A 17,111-nucleotide genomic window follows, 5' to 3' on the forward strand; every position below is an offset into this window, starting at 1 on the left:
CTTTTTTTTTTTTTTTCTCTTTATCACTCTCCCTCTTCTCTCTCTCTCAACACAGAATCCCAGGTTAGCTCTGGCTTGCCTGGAACTTACTATGTGGATCATGCTGACCTTGAATCTGTGGTGATCACCCTGCTTTCGCCTCCCAAGCACTGGGATTACTGGCGAGCACCACCACACCTCACCTTGATTCTGTTTTTGAAACAATATAGTGAAGAACACTAAATACTCACCTGATCAAATCCGGAGGATTCAATTTTCACTCTGCAAATATCACCAGGTCCTCTGCCACAGCCTCCTAATCAACCTTCCAAAGCCAAGACCCACGCGGAGAGTTAAAAAAAAAAAAGTTTTATCTAATTAGCTTTTTTCCTTACTTTGAATTGGCCAACAGTGTGTCTTCTCCTGGTTTTATCAAAGGGGCGGCCAGCACAAAAGCACATCCAAATTTAAGCAGGCTTTAGTTTGCAGACTTAAAATTGATCATGCATTTTAGTTTCAGTAACTTGCAATTTCTATACCCTTTGATAATTCACTTTAAAGAGCAAACATTCTTTAATGACAAGGCTTAAAAGAGACGACCTTTCTGAACAAAATATGAAAGCTCAGAAGAGAGAGTTCTTTTAAGGAACTATGAATTAAAATGACCTTGTGTTCTGAAACTTTTCTCCCACCATTTTTGATGTTTTACCTTTCCTTTTCACCCTGCGACAGAAAGCTGAGCGCTGCTGCTTTCCCTGGCTGGAGGCGCACTTCAATGAGAGAGCTGTTAATTGTTAATTCCAACTCAGTTTCTCCTTTCTGCACTTTCCTCTGCAGGCTCCTTTAATGAGGCTGCTCACCACTGTAAGCATAGGCCCGTTTCTGTCGAAATCGTTGTGAATATGTGACACTACAGGACAGTGCTCACATCGGAGCTTCTTCCCTCGAGCCACCAGTGCTTCTGTGCACCACACAGAGCACGTCTGTCCACCGTCCCTTCCTTTTCCTCCTCAGGGCCCTTTGATGGCTGCCCTCTGGGGAGGTCACTGGTGGGGAGGGGGCAACATTAGAGATCACACTCCTGAAAGCCCTCACTGCTTGGGGATGCAGACATGAACCGAAATGCAACTATGACATAGGCAGGTGACTTCATTCCTAACTTGCTCTGAGTGCTCCTCTTCCCTGACTTAAGCACATGTGTTTGACTGAATTGCTAACTACCTGGCAGCACTATTTTTTACTGACGTTTCCAAAATAGACAGGTAATAACCCCCAACACAACCACTGTGACCCCAGAGCCTCCCCCTAGCCTGCATCAGCTGCCACTTGTTGACAATTCCACGTTGACATATAAAAAGCACAGGTGGAGGCTCAGGTACAGCAGCCAACAATGAGACCTGGAGATTGATGTAACTAAATTAGGTACTTGTGATAAACAATTGATCTTCCACCAGATAAAAAGAAAGGATGAACTCTTAGATGATTTTATAATAAGGCACATTTTTTATAATTTATTTCTTGAGCATTTGCTTTTCCTCCCAGTAGCCATTTATATACTCAGCACTCAACTCAGAAAGGAATTTCAAACATGCCAAAAGCAATTTTTCTTTCTATTCCTTATCTGAGAATGTTCACAAAAACATGAGTGTCAACTACTCATTCCAATCACATCCAATCAAACTAACCCAAAGATTCACTAATAGGCACAATGTATTTTAGAAGGGAAACAGGATCTGAGTAATGTCAAAGGTTCACCAGTGTTTGTAATTTCATAACCCTTGAAATAAGGAAAAAGAGAAAATAGCAGGCAACTTTCCAAAACACCTACTGATATTTACTCATGGAAAGCAAATATTCCTGAGTGGGAGTTTCAGTGCCAGTGTAAAATACAATTCACAAAGTGTTTTCACTGCAGGCAGCTAATGGCCTTACTAATGAAATCTGTGGAGCCTCAACCAGTTTTCATGGTCAGCACAGAAATGCTTAGCATTAATCATGCAGCCTTAATCTTTCCCTTCCAATACTAAGCCAGCCTGAGGATTAACTGTCTTCATTTATTAGCTGGTTTGAACAGCATCTGCTGTGAGCCTGCTTTCTTGTGAGCATTCCTGAAGCCAGTGCTGTGGTGCGTACACACGACAGACCCCATTCTTCCCGCAGTGGAATGCTGGGAGCATCGAGAGGCAACAGGAAGGAGATGGCCTGGTTCAAGAACTGATGGCCACTGCACAGCCCGATTGATCCCTGTCCTGGCTTTGGGAGTGGCTATGAAACCTGTTACTACCTTATCATTCCCTTGTCTCAGCCACAGAACAAGAAAGGACAATCAGTCCCCAGGCAGCAGACAACAAACACGTTAGACTGTGGTAAAGAAAAGAATTTTGGCTAGGCGCAGTGGAGCACACCTTTAATCCCTCCACTTGGGAGGCAGAGTTAGGAGAATTTCTGTGAGTTCAAGGCCACCCTGAGACTACATAGTGAATCCCATGTCAGCCTGGACTAGAGTTGAGACCCTCCCTGGGGTGGGGGTGGGGGATGAAAAGAATTTTGGATAAGCATAAATAGCTTTCTTCCAGTCCTTTTGCAGTAAACCTGACGATTACAGCCCCACCCTCAGGCCACATTTTTAGTGTCTCAAAAGGCCCACGGCAACCATGCAGTCACTAGTGTCACCAAAAGCCCATGTCTCCTAGTCCCTCAAGAGCATCCAGAGCAGCCTCGCACCACAACCCAACATTTCCTTGGCCAGTCAGGGCTAACTAGTCTCACAGAACCACAGGACTGACCAATCACATGAAGTCACAGGGCCGCCCAATCACACAGAGCCACAGGGCCGCCCAATCACACAGAGCCACAGGGCCACCCCATCAGCACAGTTACAGGGCCGCCCAATCACACAGAGCCACAGGGCCGCCCAATCACACAGAGCCACAGGGCCGCCCAATCACGCAGAGCCACAGGGCCGCCCAATCACGCAGAGCCACAGGGCCACCCAATCAGCAGAGCCACAGGGCCGCCCAATCACACAGAGCCACAGGGCCACCCCATCAGCAGAGCCACAGGGCCGCCCAATCACACAGAGCCACAGGGCCGCCCAATCACACAGAGCCACAGGGCCACCCCATCACGCAGAGCCACAGGGTCACCCCATCACGTAGAGCCACAGGGCTACCCAATCACACAGAGCCACAGGGCCGCCCAATCACACAGAGCCACAGGGCCACCCCATCACGCAGAGCCACAGGGCTGCCCAATCACACAGAGCCACAGGGCTGATCACAAGGAGCCACAGCCAGCTAGGGAAGTGGGACAGCAGCCCACACTTCATACAAGGAGGAGCATAGGAAAACAGGAGCGTGATCTCTTGCCAAAGCACTGTGTCCTCAGAACATGGCCTACGCTATTCGGCTTTCTTAAGGACCGTCAATTGATATGACCATGTAAACAACCACCATAACAGGAGAGCTCAAGAAAGGAATCAGACTCCCAGAGCTGGCGACTTAGCCTTCCTGCCCCACACCCCACACTGCCTCCACCGCTCCAGGGCCTGGTTGGCGACCAGCTCGGGTAACACGTGCACCACTGTCCGATGACCCAGTGATTTGATTATAAACACCAATTTCATGCCCGAATTATGGACTTGGGCTTTGACATTACATAAGGTATTTTCCTACCAAGTAGGAATTGAGATTGTCAGCATTTGGTGGGGGAAACAAAACCATGTAAAATACTTAGTTTACCAAATGAGTGTAACAAAAAGTAAACAGAAAGAAAACTGATAAGTACAAAATGACATTTTAATAATATGAACATGCAAACAACAGAAACAGGTCAAAAGGTTTGATATGATGCTACAAACGTGATTTTGATCATACCCAACTGGTACAACTCAAATGGAAAGCATAAAGAAGACATTCGCAGAAATCACTTCTTGTCTCATAGAAGCGATTCTCGGCACATAAGCCACACACACAAATATGGGAACCAGAAACCAGGAGGTGTTGAAAAAATAACTTAGGCAGACACAAACAAGACCACCCCACTAGTGTGCGAATGATGTATGCTTTTATGATCTTAATGACACTTAAGCATTTAAGAAGCCACTGATCTCACAGCTTACAATATCCAAATCTTCAAACCTGCTGGAAGAAGTCCACGGGGCAGCCCAGTCATATTCATTCCACTGTCCCATGCAGTTACCTGAAAACCAAAGACAGCAGTTATGATTTGTGGGCTCAGAGGTCTGTCAATTATAAAAATGTTCCACCATTCTGAAGGAGTTAGGGGTTGAAAAAGGATATTTGCTATCAAAATTTCATCACTTATGCCTATAAGCAATCAAATCTTATCAACACCAGGCACACAGGATCTTTTGAAAAGTGAATGATTCACAAGCTCTTTCCGTTTATTCCAGTGCCAAATAAGCGGCTCAGTCTTTCACTGCTCTACAAGCAAGGCTGTTTGAACTGGACCAAGTAAACACCATCTTAGTGACATCACTGTGAACCTTTGAGACGGTCTCTTGCATCTGAGCCCAGCACACTGGCGCACTCATTCTCTGTGAGTGTTTCAACATCACAAAGTCATTGACTTATCCTGGTATGGAGAACAGCGCCAAACCCTCAGGGGATCGGGGACTTTGAAGATGTGAGCCATGACAAAAAGAATTGCATCACCCCACAGTCTTAAAGGAAGATGGTGTCTCCTTCAGCCTGCAGCTGGGCTTCAAGACCAGGCCTTGCCCAGGTGAGGCCCCTACTTGCCACACCCCGAGACTCCCTCATCTTGTTCTGATGGGACTAAGTCCTGTGATTAAGAGGTGGATGACTTTTCAAAGACAGGCAATTTACTAGAAGCTTGTCGTATGTCTAGGCATTTTAATGAAGACTTAAATGTCAAGCTGAGACTCCCAGGGGCAAACAAGACACACTAATCAGAAGTACTTTCTTCTCTGGCTCTACCTTCTGCCTTGGCAGGCGGTCAGTTCTTCTTGAAGGATGGATGCTCTCTTTTGTAGAAAGTTAACCTAGAAAAGATGCAATGGATGAGAAAAACAAATGTGGCTCAATGTCAATATTGCACAAAGGTATTAAGCTCAGAGGAACTGAATGTCGAAGGTTTGTTTTGTCTACATTTGATCCCATCCTGACCATACTGAAAATCCACTGAAGGATACAGAGCAAGTTTCAAACTGCATCAGAGAGCCAACTTGATTTGGCCCCATCCGAACTAGATGGCTGTATCTCTTCTCTTGCCCATGCTAACACTACCGCTGTCCACCCCACGTAGTTCACAACCTGCTGCCCTCTGGCAGGGGCCATTTCTCACTTTGGACTGCTTGTGTCCTCTATTAGTCCCCTATGGCTGACTGAAATGTCAGCCCTCCCACGGGCCTCCCTTGGGCCCCTCTTGGCCTCCAGCCCAGGGCAAGCTGGCACTTTCTCTGCAGTCCTGTGCCCTCCGTAAGTGGCCCTTCTCACGTTGCCTTGTGGTGATGCTCCCATCTCTTCCCCACACCTTCTGGGGGGAGAGATGACCCTGTTTACCTCTGAATCCCTAGCTTCCTTTACAGGGGTGGACATGTAGCTGGTATTTAATGAATGATGAGTGAGTAAAAGAAAATTACTGCCTTATAGAACCGTCAGTGGATCTTGGGGATTCCCTGAGTTTAAAGAGATGGTATTTTGTAGTGGAAAGAGCCTGAGCTTTTCCTAGAGTTAGGCCAACTTGAGTTCAATTCCTGGCATGCTCTCTAAGGCTCCAGGAAAGTTCCTCAGCTCCTGAGGCCTTATCTGTGAGATGGTGTTGGTGACGGTTATTCCCAGGGCTATGCGGGTGCTTGATGTGACTCAGAATCCGCCTAGTGTCACCTCGTGGCGGGTGCCGCCTCACGCTCCAGCGTGTGTGGGGCAGAGCCTGGAGATGAGGAAACGGCAGCTCAGCACAGTCTCTCAGATGAAAGGCCACCGTGATGCATGTGATGGGTTTGAAGTGTCTGATGCTATATGATTAAAAGTACCTATAGCAGGCACAAAATCAAAACACCTTACACAGCTAAATGAAAACAGCTCAGGGTGACTTAAACTCTGGCTAAATGTAATCAAGAGTCAATGGTATTTGATTCTCTCAGAACTGTTTATTCTTGCCACTTTGGTCTGAACAGAAACCATGACAACGGCTGATTCTGAAGCATAGTTATGCAAGACTGCAGCTGGCGGAACCCCAAAACATGCTTGAAAGAGAGGGATGCACAGTCTTCATGGACGGGTGTGTATCGAAGCAGTCCCCTTGGGTTTGCTCAGTTGTGGCATTACCCTGCTCTTCATTTTGTCTAATGGCCCACTAAGCGGCTCACAGGACAATTGATAATTTTGACAGATGCAAGGATTACACTGCTTTAACGTCCCTCCCCCACCTTGCACTGCAGTTGGAATTCCAACCATTTTCAAAAAACACAGGCACCTGTGCTTGCAAAACTCAATCTGCTCTCTGTGGCCTGTGACTCCTCCGTGCAGCTGCCAACGCTGAGGCCCCAGCGCAGCTGGCGGCGCTCTTTCTGGGTCAACATCCAGCTTCTGGAGGCTGAAGTGGCTTTGATTACGGTGAAGTGATATGAATGATAACAGAAGACGTGCAGGTGGGGATTGGATTTCTCCTCAAAAATAAAAACCTCCTCTGAGGGCATCAGGCCCCTTATGGCTGACCCCGCGGAAGCTCTTCCATGAGGTTGATGCCCAAACCACACCGCTAGGAGTGCCTTTCATAACAGCAATTGCTTAGCCTTTGTGTTAACATCCTCCTCTAGCATTTGCTTTTACACGCAGAAGCAAGCGTAGCTTCCAGAAGCCCAGTACATAGTGGCACAGGCTTATGTAAAGTAGTTCTCGTCTCCAGACTTTACAGAGGGGAATATACGAGGAGCAGAACAAAAATGTGCCCCCTCTAGTTTGCCTCACATAGTCATCTTGCACAGTATGAAGCCCGAATTGAATCACCACACGACGCTGATTGTTCTATTAGTAATGTGGCTGTTCGAGCGCCTGCCAGTGCAGCTCCTGGTTCGTGCTTGGCACACACAGGGCAGAACCCGTGTCGGTCATGGAACCTCAGCCTTCCCAGAGCCTCTCAAGTTGTCTAGTGTGCTGAAGAGGAATGTGTGGACGCCTCATGTGGAGTTAAGCTCACAGACCAGCAGAGCATGAAGCACTCATGCAATACAGAAGTATATTGAGAATTTTAAAGTAAATACCTAAAGTTAAATCAATTTTATCACAAACTTTTGTTTTGAGATACCAGGCTGATCTCAAAACTTTTGATTGTCCTGTCTCAGCTTCCTAAATGCCCATTGCTCTCGTTATATACATATTTTTTGAAGGGCGTGTGCATGCACATGTGTAGAGCATGTTTGGTGTGGTGTGTGATGGGCACATGTGTGTGCAGATGCACGTGCCCTGTGTGCACACATGCAGAGGAGGTGCCCTCTTACTGCTCCTCGGTCAGTTTCTTTGAGCTGGAGTCTCTCACTAAACCCAGGGCTATAGTCTTCACCATTATTTTGGGTGGGGATTCAAAGAGCCCCAGCAATGCTCTGGTCTCTGCCCTGAGAGGCCTAGGGCTACAGATATGTGTGGCCATGCCCATGTGCTAGGAAATCACACCCAGGTGGCTGCAGGACCCCCTGCGTGTGCAGCAAATCCTCGGAAGTGCCCCACCGTCTCCCCAGCCCTTCCCACTTTATGTGAAGGACCACACACTTCAATAAGAAGCACTCAACCTAATTGTTTGAATGCCTTGCCCTTATGTTGCCTTGAACTTAAAATACATCTTATCTCTGAAAACTATATAAAATCCTTCAGAACAAAATGCTTCTAACTCCATGCCGCCTTTGCTTCCGTACTTCTGTATGGCCAGGAACCAGCAACGTGCTAAGGATGGCATTTTGGACCTGGTACCAAGAATAAAAGGAGGCTGCTGCATTGAAATGTAGGTGAAAAATTTTGCCATAATTGAACTTTTTAATTTCAAGGGGCCTTCTAAGAAAAATAATTTAAAATATATCCAAACCATCTCGTACTGGGTAGTGGGGTTTTGCTTGGATATCCCGTTGAGTACTGGAAACAATTTACAATCTAATTGGTTTGGAAGCTTCTCAGAATATGGACCTCAGCCCTTTCCTTGGCAATGCCTCTGTGCTAGGAAGTACCTGAGATTTTAGGGAGGAGATGGTGTCTTCAAGCTCTTGTCTTAGAGACGCTGGCATTAAGCCTTTGAACTTTGTCTCGTATTCTTGTCGTATGTAAGTTATCTAAAATGGAAAAAATAAAAGTCATCTTTTTTACTCCAGACATGACTTTTGAATTTAAGAAAACCTAGAGTAATAACTCTTTACCACAAAACAAGTTTGCTACACTTATTGTCAACAATCAGACAATAAACATGACATAAGAGGAAAGAGATATACACATTGAAAAAAGATACCCAGTTGTTTCTGGGATTCTGTGACAGGTAGTCCCTGTAACAAACCTCATTTCTTTTAAGAACTTCATTAACACAATTTTCAACACCTGGTAAGTAACATACACATTCCCTTCCTCTCTGCTCATGAGGTACACCACTATGCCAACCCCACAGCCTTTTCTCTCTCAGGACATGGACTATGACCATACTAAACTGTGACTTGAGGCCAACTCATAGCAAGCCTTTGGTTGGTTAACTGAAGGCCCCTGGCAGGCTCACCGGGACTCTTGTGATAAAAAAAAATGCATGGAACAGTTTCAAACTCTCGTCAGCTTGGGTAGGTGGGTGGTGTGTCCGTGTCATAGGGAGTTTCCTTGGTTCCCAGGTACCAGACACAATCAGGGCTGTGCTCAGCTAGCTGATGAGTTAGTGAGTTTGTCAAGGAAGGTGGCTCATCCCCTTCACTTCTCTGCAAGCTAAACAGTAAGGGAGGGCAGTGGAAGTTCTAAACACACCACTCACTCCCCACTGAGCACGCTGTCATTTCAGGAAACTCTAGTGACTAGTGCATGAAACCCACTGGCTCAGATTCAAGACTACTGGATGTTATATAACTGGCAGTGTTTTTTACTGTCCACATAAAGTTACAGGAACACAGTAAGTAATTTAATAGCTGAAAACATAGACGTTTAGTATTCTCTTACTGCCATTCCTCAGCATGTAAGTATCAAATTAATGCAGCTTCAGATTGTGTTGTATTAGAATATTTTATTTAATTGTTTTTGAGTTGCTGACTTGAGCCTCACAAAAACATTCTTCAATGAATTTTGGACCATGATTAGGATAGAATTTCTAACAGTTTCCAAAATGACCCTAAGCATTCTCTGTCATTTTGTGCTAAATATTTGTGCAAAATGTCAATTTCAGCATGGACAATTATAAAATCAACGTATAGATCAACTCTGAAGAATGCTGATGATGTCTATGTCCTGCAGTAGCAAACACTCAGCCATAATTTAACCCATTTCTGCTTGCGTGTATGCATGGTATATACACGTGTATATGCCCACGAAGCCCCTCTTGCCCTCCCCTTACTCCTCCGCCTGCTCTTACATGAGCCAGAGTCTCGCACTGATAGGGGAACGTGCCACTATTTTCACGAGCTTTGGTGATTCTTGGATCTCTGCTCCTCTATGGGACTAGAATTACTTATAGATGGATGTGGCCATGCCCAGCCGTACGTAAAGAGCCTTGGGGAGTGGACTCCAGTGCTCTCTCAGGCCTCCTCAGGCCTTCACGCTTGCACAGGAAGTGTCTGAACTGCTGAGCCATCTCCTCAGTCCCATGATTTAATTATTCATGTAAAAATAAGTAAGCCACGTTCTTCTCACAAGGATGCAAGTATAGTTTCATCTGTAAGTGGTACATTTATATGTATACCAAAGAATTGTTTTAAAATACGTGCCTTTTTTGATTTATTAACAGTAAATGTTTGTATACCTATTTTGTATACCTATATAATCAGGACTCTGTAACAATATTTTTAGGTGAAAAGGGGTCATGGGTGGACCTGTTCTAGAATATAAAGTTTGAATTTTTGGTGATGTATTCTGAGATATGCTATAATTTTATAATTCATATATAAAGGGAAGAGGGAAATAATGAAAAATTATTTCTCCCATTAACCTGAAGGCTTCACTAATAAAATATTCATTGGTGCTCATATCTACTGTTTTTTCTCACCTATTCTGCATAAGCCATATGTTTAGGGTAGCATTTACAGAGGCCTCAAAGGCTACATATTGACTATTTGTTTAAATCACTCACCATTGGCTCTGAGACTTTGAGTTCCTGCTTTTAAATAAGACACATACTGTATTTATTTATTTATGGCATCCTTGTCTATTAAGAAGTTTTACCTGCTATCTGAATACTGAAAGACAACTTGGCTGGGCACAAAGGTGCGTCAGTACTGTTTTCTCTCAGAACTCTGTTCTCGTGCATGACATTATTATGAAGCGCGGGCAAAGCTTCTTTGTCCCATGTGAGCATAGCTCCTCTGCTTGAATGCCCAGATGGTTTTTCGTTCCTTCAATTCAGTAACTTCACTGGGGAAATTGAAATTAAGTTGTTTGAAATGGAGCCTCTTTTGTTAGAAAGTTCTTTGTCATTTATTCACTGTGTGCTCTTGTTTGCTCTGCCCTTCAGGTACATGTCTTTAGTATTCTTCTTCAAAACTTCCCTATAGTTACGATTGCCCCTATTTTTACTTTTATTTTCTTATCACTTCATATCTATTTTATATTTGAATTTTACATCATTTCTTCCATATTTCCTTGGGGGTTTTCAGATATAAATTTTCGAGTATTGTTTCTTCTAACAGCATTTTAATCTCTGTAATCTTTTGATTTTTGTCTACGTTTCTAAGTTCTCGGAGACCATTTTTCATCATTTTTAATATGTATCTCTACATTTTCCTTCTCTATTTTCCACCAATATTTTCAGAAAAAGGAGAGGAGAAGAGAGGACAGAAAGAGAGGAGAGGGAGGAGGAGAGAGAGAGGGATTTTGTCAACACTTTGATACTTGAAGAACCGTTTGTTATGAAGAGCTATGCTTTATCTGGACCTTCTCCCTGTTTCTTAAGCAATTTTCCACTTGCTATATAGTCTTTTTTTATTTATTTCTGTGTGTACAGAGTAGGTGTGATTGTATATGTGTGATGTATACACATGTGTGTGCAGATGCAGCACCCTGTGAATGTGTGCAAGCCTTCAGCTGCTTGTCTGCTTCTTTTCTTTTCTTTTTTTAAAAAAAAAATTATTTATTTGAGAGAGTGAAAGAGAAAGATGGAGGGAGGGGGGGGAGGAAGAGAGAGAGAGAGAGAGAGAGAGAGAATGGGCATGCCAGGGCCTCCAGCCACTGTAAACAAACTGTGAACGATGCATGCACCACCTTGTGCATCTGGCTTACGTGGGTCCTGGGTAGTCGAGCCAAGGTCCTTTGGCTTTGCTGGCAAATGCCTTAACCGCTAGGCCATCTCTCCAGCCCATTATCTGCTTGTCTTCTTGAGCTAGAGCTGCCTTGCTAATTCTGGAGTTTGCCAATATTCACGCACCCCAGTGATCTCCAGTCTCTGTCCCTCACAAACCTGGGATTGTAGACATGTGTCCACACCCAGCTGTTTAATGGGGATTCCAGGGATCCAAACTCAGTAGTCTCAGGACCTTCAGACTATTGTGCTAGTCCAGAAAGTGCTCTTTCCACTGAGCCATCTCTTCAGCCTGACATATGTTCCTAATTTGCTTTTTTAAAAAAAATTAGTTTTATTTACTTATATGACAGAGAAAGAGGGAGGGAGGGAGGGAGGGAGGGAGGGAGGGAGGGAGGGAGGGAGAGAGAGAGAGAGAGAGAGAGAGAGAGAGAGAGAGAGAGAGAGAGTGGAAGTGAATGGGCATGCCAGGGCCTCCAGCCACTGCAAACAGAACTCCAGATGCCTGCATCCCTTTGTGCATCTGGCTAATGTGGGTCCTGGCGAATTGAACCTGGGTCCTTTGGCTTTGCAGGCAAATGCCTTAACTGCTAAGCCATTCCTCCAGCCCTAATTTGTTTTTCTACTTACCTTCCTTCTCTTCCATTCTTTTAATCTAGCAAAGACCTTATGCTAGTTCTTATTTCTTGGAAAATTATACCTCATTTTTGAATGGAACCAGGTATTTGTTGTGCATTGAGGTGGTGGAAGTTAGCTGTGTTTGGGTCATAGTTATGATTGATCTTGTTATATTCTATTGCCTCTAACAAATGTATAATTTTGAGCTAGAGAGATGGTTTAGTTGTTAAGGTGCTTACGTGCAAAGCCTAAAGATCTGAGTCTGTCTGATTTCCTAGTACCCATGTAAAGCCAGATGCACAAGGTAGTGCATGTGTCTGGAGTTCATTTACAGTGGCTAGAGGCCCTAGTATAAAAATTATTTTTATTTATTTATTTGAGAGAGAAAGAGAGAGAGAGAGAGAGAGAGAGAGAGAGAGAGAGAGGGAATATGCACGCCATGTCTTAACTCCAGACACATGTGCCACCTTGTGTATTTGGCTTATGTTGGTCCTGGTAAATTGAATGTGGGTCTTTTGGCTTTGCAGGCAAGCACCTTAACCACTAAGCAATCCTTCCAGCCCACCATTATATCTCTTTCTATCTGCCTCTTTCTCTCTCCCACTCTCTCAAATAACTGACCATACACACACACACACACACACACACACACACACACACACACACACATATATATACACATTGTTTGTTTCAAGTTTGGGTTTCACTCTAGCCCAGGCTGCCCTGGAATTCACTATGTAGTCTCAGGGTGGCCTCGAACACATGGAGATCCTTCTACCTCTGCCTCCTGAGTACTGGGATTAAAGGCATGAAACACCACGCCCTGTTTATATAAATAATTATATATATATATATATATATATATATATATATAATTATTTTTTTTTGTTTTTTTGAAGTAGGGTCTCACTCTAGCCCAGGCTGACCTGGAATTCACTATGGAGTCTCAGGGTGGCCTTGAGGTCATAGCAATCCTACCTCTGTCTCCTGGGTGCTGGGATTAAAGGTGTGTGCCACCATGCCTGGCTTAAAATATATATTTTAAAAGCTCTGGGGTCCCATTGCCTTCTTGTTTATTTATTTGCAGGGAGAGAGGGGGAGAGAGAGAAAGAGAGAATAGGTATGCAAGGGTCTCAAGCCACTGCAAATGAACTCCAGATGCACATACCACTTTGTGCATTTGGCTTTATGTAAGTACTGGGGAATCAAACTCAGGTTGTTAGGCTTTGCAGACAAACACCTTGACCACTGATCCATCCCTCCAGCTCTCCTTCACTTTTTAAGTATGCTAGAGGTCGTGGCCAAGTGCTTAAGCTCTCTAGTTCATGGCTTCGTTTTTGTTCCCACCTAGCTCTTCACATGGCCTTCCTGTACTCACTAGGAGGCCAGGCAGCAGAGAGAAGCACGTGTGGGCAAAGGAGCGCTCTAGGCACCGCTGTCCTCTCTCCCTGTTCAAAGTCACCATGCTACGGCTTCCAAATTGGCTGATCACCTATGCATCTCTACTTCCTGCCACTACTTTGTTATGATTTTAGTGAATTTGAGGGACCATAAAATATGTCTCTGGGCTGGGTGTGGTAGTGCACACCTTTAATACTAGCACTTGGGAAGCTGAGGTAGGAGGATAGCAGTGAGTTCAAGGCCAGCCTGAGAATACATAGTGAATTCCAGGTCAGCCTGAGGTAGAGCAAACCCCTAGCTTGGAAAACAAAGCAAAACAAAAGTCTCTATAAATGTGAAATCACCTCACCTAGGAGTGAAACTGCCACTCAGGAAAATATTACTTCTCTGAACTGTCAAGCTCAAATCCTGAATTTAAATATTATATCAGGTAGAATCCTATTGCTTTAATAAAATCATGGAGAACTTTAGGCAATCTTATTTATTCTATACATGAAGTTACTAATGTGAATTGATTGCCTGCTATGCCGGATATACTTCTGAGTGTTTTATATGATTTAATCCTCCTGAAGACCAAACGAAGCCCAGAGGGTTAAGTGAGGACTTGAACTCAGGTAACTGACTCAGTAGACACATGTTTACCCACCGTGCTCTCCAGCTTCTTGACAAATCCTCCCGTAGGCTCAGGTGTCTCCTCTCTCCAAAATGGAAGAGGATGCCACAGACATGGCCAGTGAGAACTACCTCATCCACCTCACATGCCTGCTCTTCCCAGCACAAGGCACCAGGAAGCACAGCTAACACCCTTCCAGGCTTACATCTGGCCACTGGTCTGCTTCTTGTTAAGTGACAACAATAGCAACAGCAATATTTGGTTCTAGAGAACACCCCATACTTTTCCCACCGCTTTAAAATTTCAAGTTAGTAGTGATTTAAATATAAGATAAAATTTAAAAATCTATAAAAATTCAGTAAGCTTATTAATCTAACTTCTTTTTCTTTGAACATTTTATTTATTTATTTATTTGAAACAGAGAGAGGGAGAGAGAGTATGAGAATGGGCACACCAGGGCCTCCAGCCACTGCAAATGAACTCCAGACGCATGTGCCACCTTGTACATTCGGTTTATATGGGTACTGGGTAATCAAACCTGGATCCTTAGGCTTCGCATGCATATACCTTAACAACTAAGCCATCTATCCAGCCCTCTAGCTTCTTTTTTTTTGTTTGTTTGTTTCTGAGGTAGGATCTTGCTCTGGCCCAGGCTGACCTGGAATTCACTATGTAGTCTCAGGGGGGCCTTGAACCCACGGCAATCCTCTGCCTCCCCAGTGCTGGGATTAAAGGTGTGCGCCACTAGGCCCAGCTCAAACTTAATGATCTAAAATAGGAGGTCTATAAAGTCCTTGAACAAGGCCACATTTGAAGCACCGGCAATGAAGTACGCATCTGAGTTTGTTACATGGTGGAAGGCTGCTGTCATGCCTCCTGTGCTTCCTGACAGAAACAGCACCAACTGCCATGAAATGATCCTGAAATGTCCCTTTGCCCACCCAAGATGCTTGCCCAGTCAAGGGAATGATGAGAGATGGGCAAGACGAGAATGTTTTGGTGAGGGCTGTCTGGAGGACCACGATTCTCTTGAACACCGGAACCTGAGGCAGACTAGCACAATCTGGAGAGAGCGTGCTTCCTGCTGTAGCTAAGTGGGCTGTTCCTGGAATGTGGCTCACCCGAGGACAAAGCGGAGCTAATGATGTCACTGCTCATGCAGTGTCTCTCGGAGTCCCCTCTCTCCCTGTGATAACTGGGGGAGGACAAGTGCTCTTGCTGCAGCCGGACACCAGGGTGACCAGGGTGAGCCTGCAAATTACCAGGCTTAGTGGTACATGCCTGAAATCCCAGGACTCAGGAGGCTAAGTAAGAGGATCACCAAGAGTTCAAGGTCAACCTGTGCTATACCTTGAGACCCTGTCTCAAAAATCCAACCAACTAACCCACCCCCAGACCCAAACCCAAACCCAAAACCAAAGCTTCAACCTAGAGCACACACTTGGCTGCCTGCCTGTTTTTGAAAATAAAGCCTTCTTACTACAACACAGGCACAACCCTTCTTCTATGGATGTTTCCAAGTGACCATGGCAGAGCTGAACTGTCACAGCAGAGACCTCTGCCTTATAAGATACAAGGCATTTCTATAGGCTCTGAGCAGAAAGCCAGGTGTCTCTACACAGCATGACTGTGAACAACACAGGGAGGGCAGAGGCTACTTTTGCTGATGGGCGCAGCCCAGCATTAGCATGGTTCCTGGTATACGGTGACAAACGCAAATAAATCCATTCAATGCTCGTGTCTTACATTTTATCAACCATCGTTGAACGTCTGCAGCAAGGGAAGGTCATTATATTACCTAATAGAGCCAATAGACTGTGACCTTTTAACTTTAGCAAAGAGAGGGATTGAAGACCTGAGACGCAGGAGCTGGGATTGGGTTGTGCCCATAAACTGTGTGCTCTGGGAAGGTTCATTGCTCTGTGCCTCAGTTTGCTTATCTGGAAAAAAGGAACTATAACTTCTCTAGGCCACTGTAAAGATTAGAAGATTTAACACATGAAAAATTTCTATAAGAGTTACGTAAAGTTAATGTTCATTAAATGTTACTTACCACTATAACATATAATGGAGATTTTTAACATGCAGTTCATTGTATTATGTATGAATATATTATGAATTAAATAGGCATATGTATTTCATTTGGCCAATTCTTTATCATTAGGTTTTCTTGTTATTTCTAATTATATTCAATACTATAAATCTTCATGGTACATTATTTGTATATAATCATTAAAATGCTATTCTTTTTGTATTTTGTTTTGCTTTGTTTTGTTTTTTGAGGGAAGGTCTCACTCTAGCCCAAGCTGACCTGGAATTCACTATGTAGTCTCAGGGTGGCCTTGAACTCATGGTGATCCTCCTACCTCTGCCTTCTGAGTGCTGGGATTAAAGGTGTGCGCCACCACACATGGCTTTTTTTTTAATGTATTTTTAGTATCTGAGAAAGTACATATGACAAAACCCTTTTATGAATTTGGAATAATCCATAAATGGACTTGTATTTTGTAATTAAAAAATACTTTACTTATTTATTTATTGGAGAGAGAGAGATTGGCAGAAAGAGAGAGAAAGAGAATGAGAATAGGCATGCCAGGGCCTCCAGCCACTGCAAACAAACTCGAGATACATGTGCCACCTTGTGCATCTGGCTTACGTGGGTAGAGGGAATCTAACCTGGGTCCTTAGGCTTTTTAGGCAAGTGCCTTGACAACTAAGCCATCTCTCCAGCCCTGTGTTTTATAATTTGACACAATCTACTATTGTAGCTACATATGAAGAATAGTGGCACTTACTTATCTAAGCCATCAGGCACTTGCGCTGCCATAACAAATGCCACAGACTGACCAAATGACAAGAAATTTACTTCCCACACAGTTGAGAGTCTGGACATCCAGGATCAGAGTGCCACTGTGGCCCGTCTCCTCCTCCTTTGCTTGGTGTGTGCATGTACAGAATGAGCTCTGGGTTCTTTCTCTTCCTATAAGGGCACTAATCCCATCACAGGGGCTCCACTAAAGGTCCAATCTCCAAACACCATTACATTGGCAAT

General features: G+C 44.3%; 1 protein-coding gene across 9 annotated transcripts in view; it reads right to left on the reverse strand.

The window, feature by feature from the left end:
- Positions 1–3,767: 3,767 nt before the first annotated feature.
- The window catches only part of Cep112 (centrosomal protein 112), a 471,814-nt gene continuing 458,470 nt past the window's right edge, over positions 3,768–17,111 (reverse strand). For 6 of the 9 annotated variants that reach the window (XM_045157990.1, XM_045157993.1, XM_045157994.1 and 3 more), the window contains 3 exons: positions 8,183–8,284; positions 4,941–5,005; positions 3,768–4,179 (listed from right to left, as the gene is read on the reverse strand). In XM_045157990.1, coding sequence (XP_045013925.1) covers positions 4,176–4,179; positions 4,941–5,005; positions 8,183–8,284 — 171 coding nt within the window. In that variant the 3' untranslated portion in view covers positions 3,768–4,175. Of the gene's footprint in view, positions 4,180–4,936; positions 5,006–8,182; positions 8,285–17,111 lie in introns of those variants that run through there. The other 3 variants (XM_045157991.1, XM_045157989.1, XM_004655134.1) reach the window with 1 other exon arrangement.

This window comes from Jaculus jaculus, chromosome 9, assembly GCF_020740685.1.
Source record: "Jaculus jaculus isolate mJacJac1 chromosome 9, mJacJac1.mat.Y.cur, whole genome shotgun sequence".
Classification (NCBI taxonomy): Eukaryota; Metazoa; Chordata; class Mammalia; order Rodentia; family Dipodidae; genus Jaculus; species Jaculus jaculus.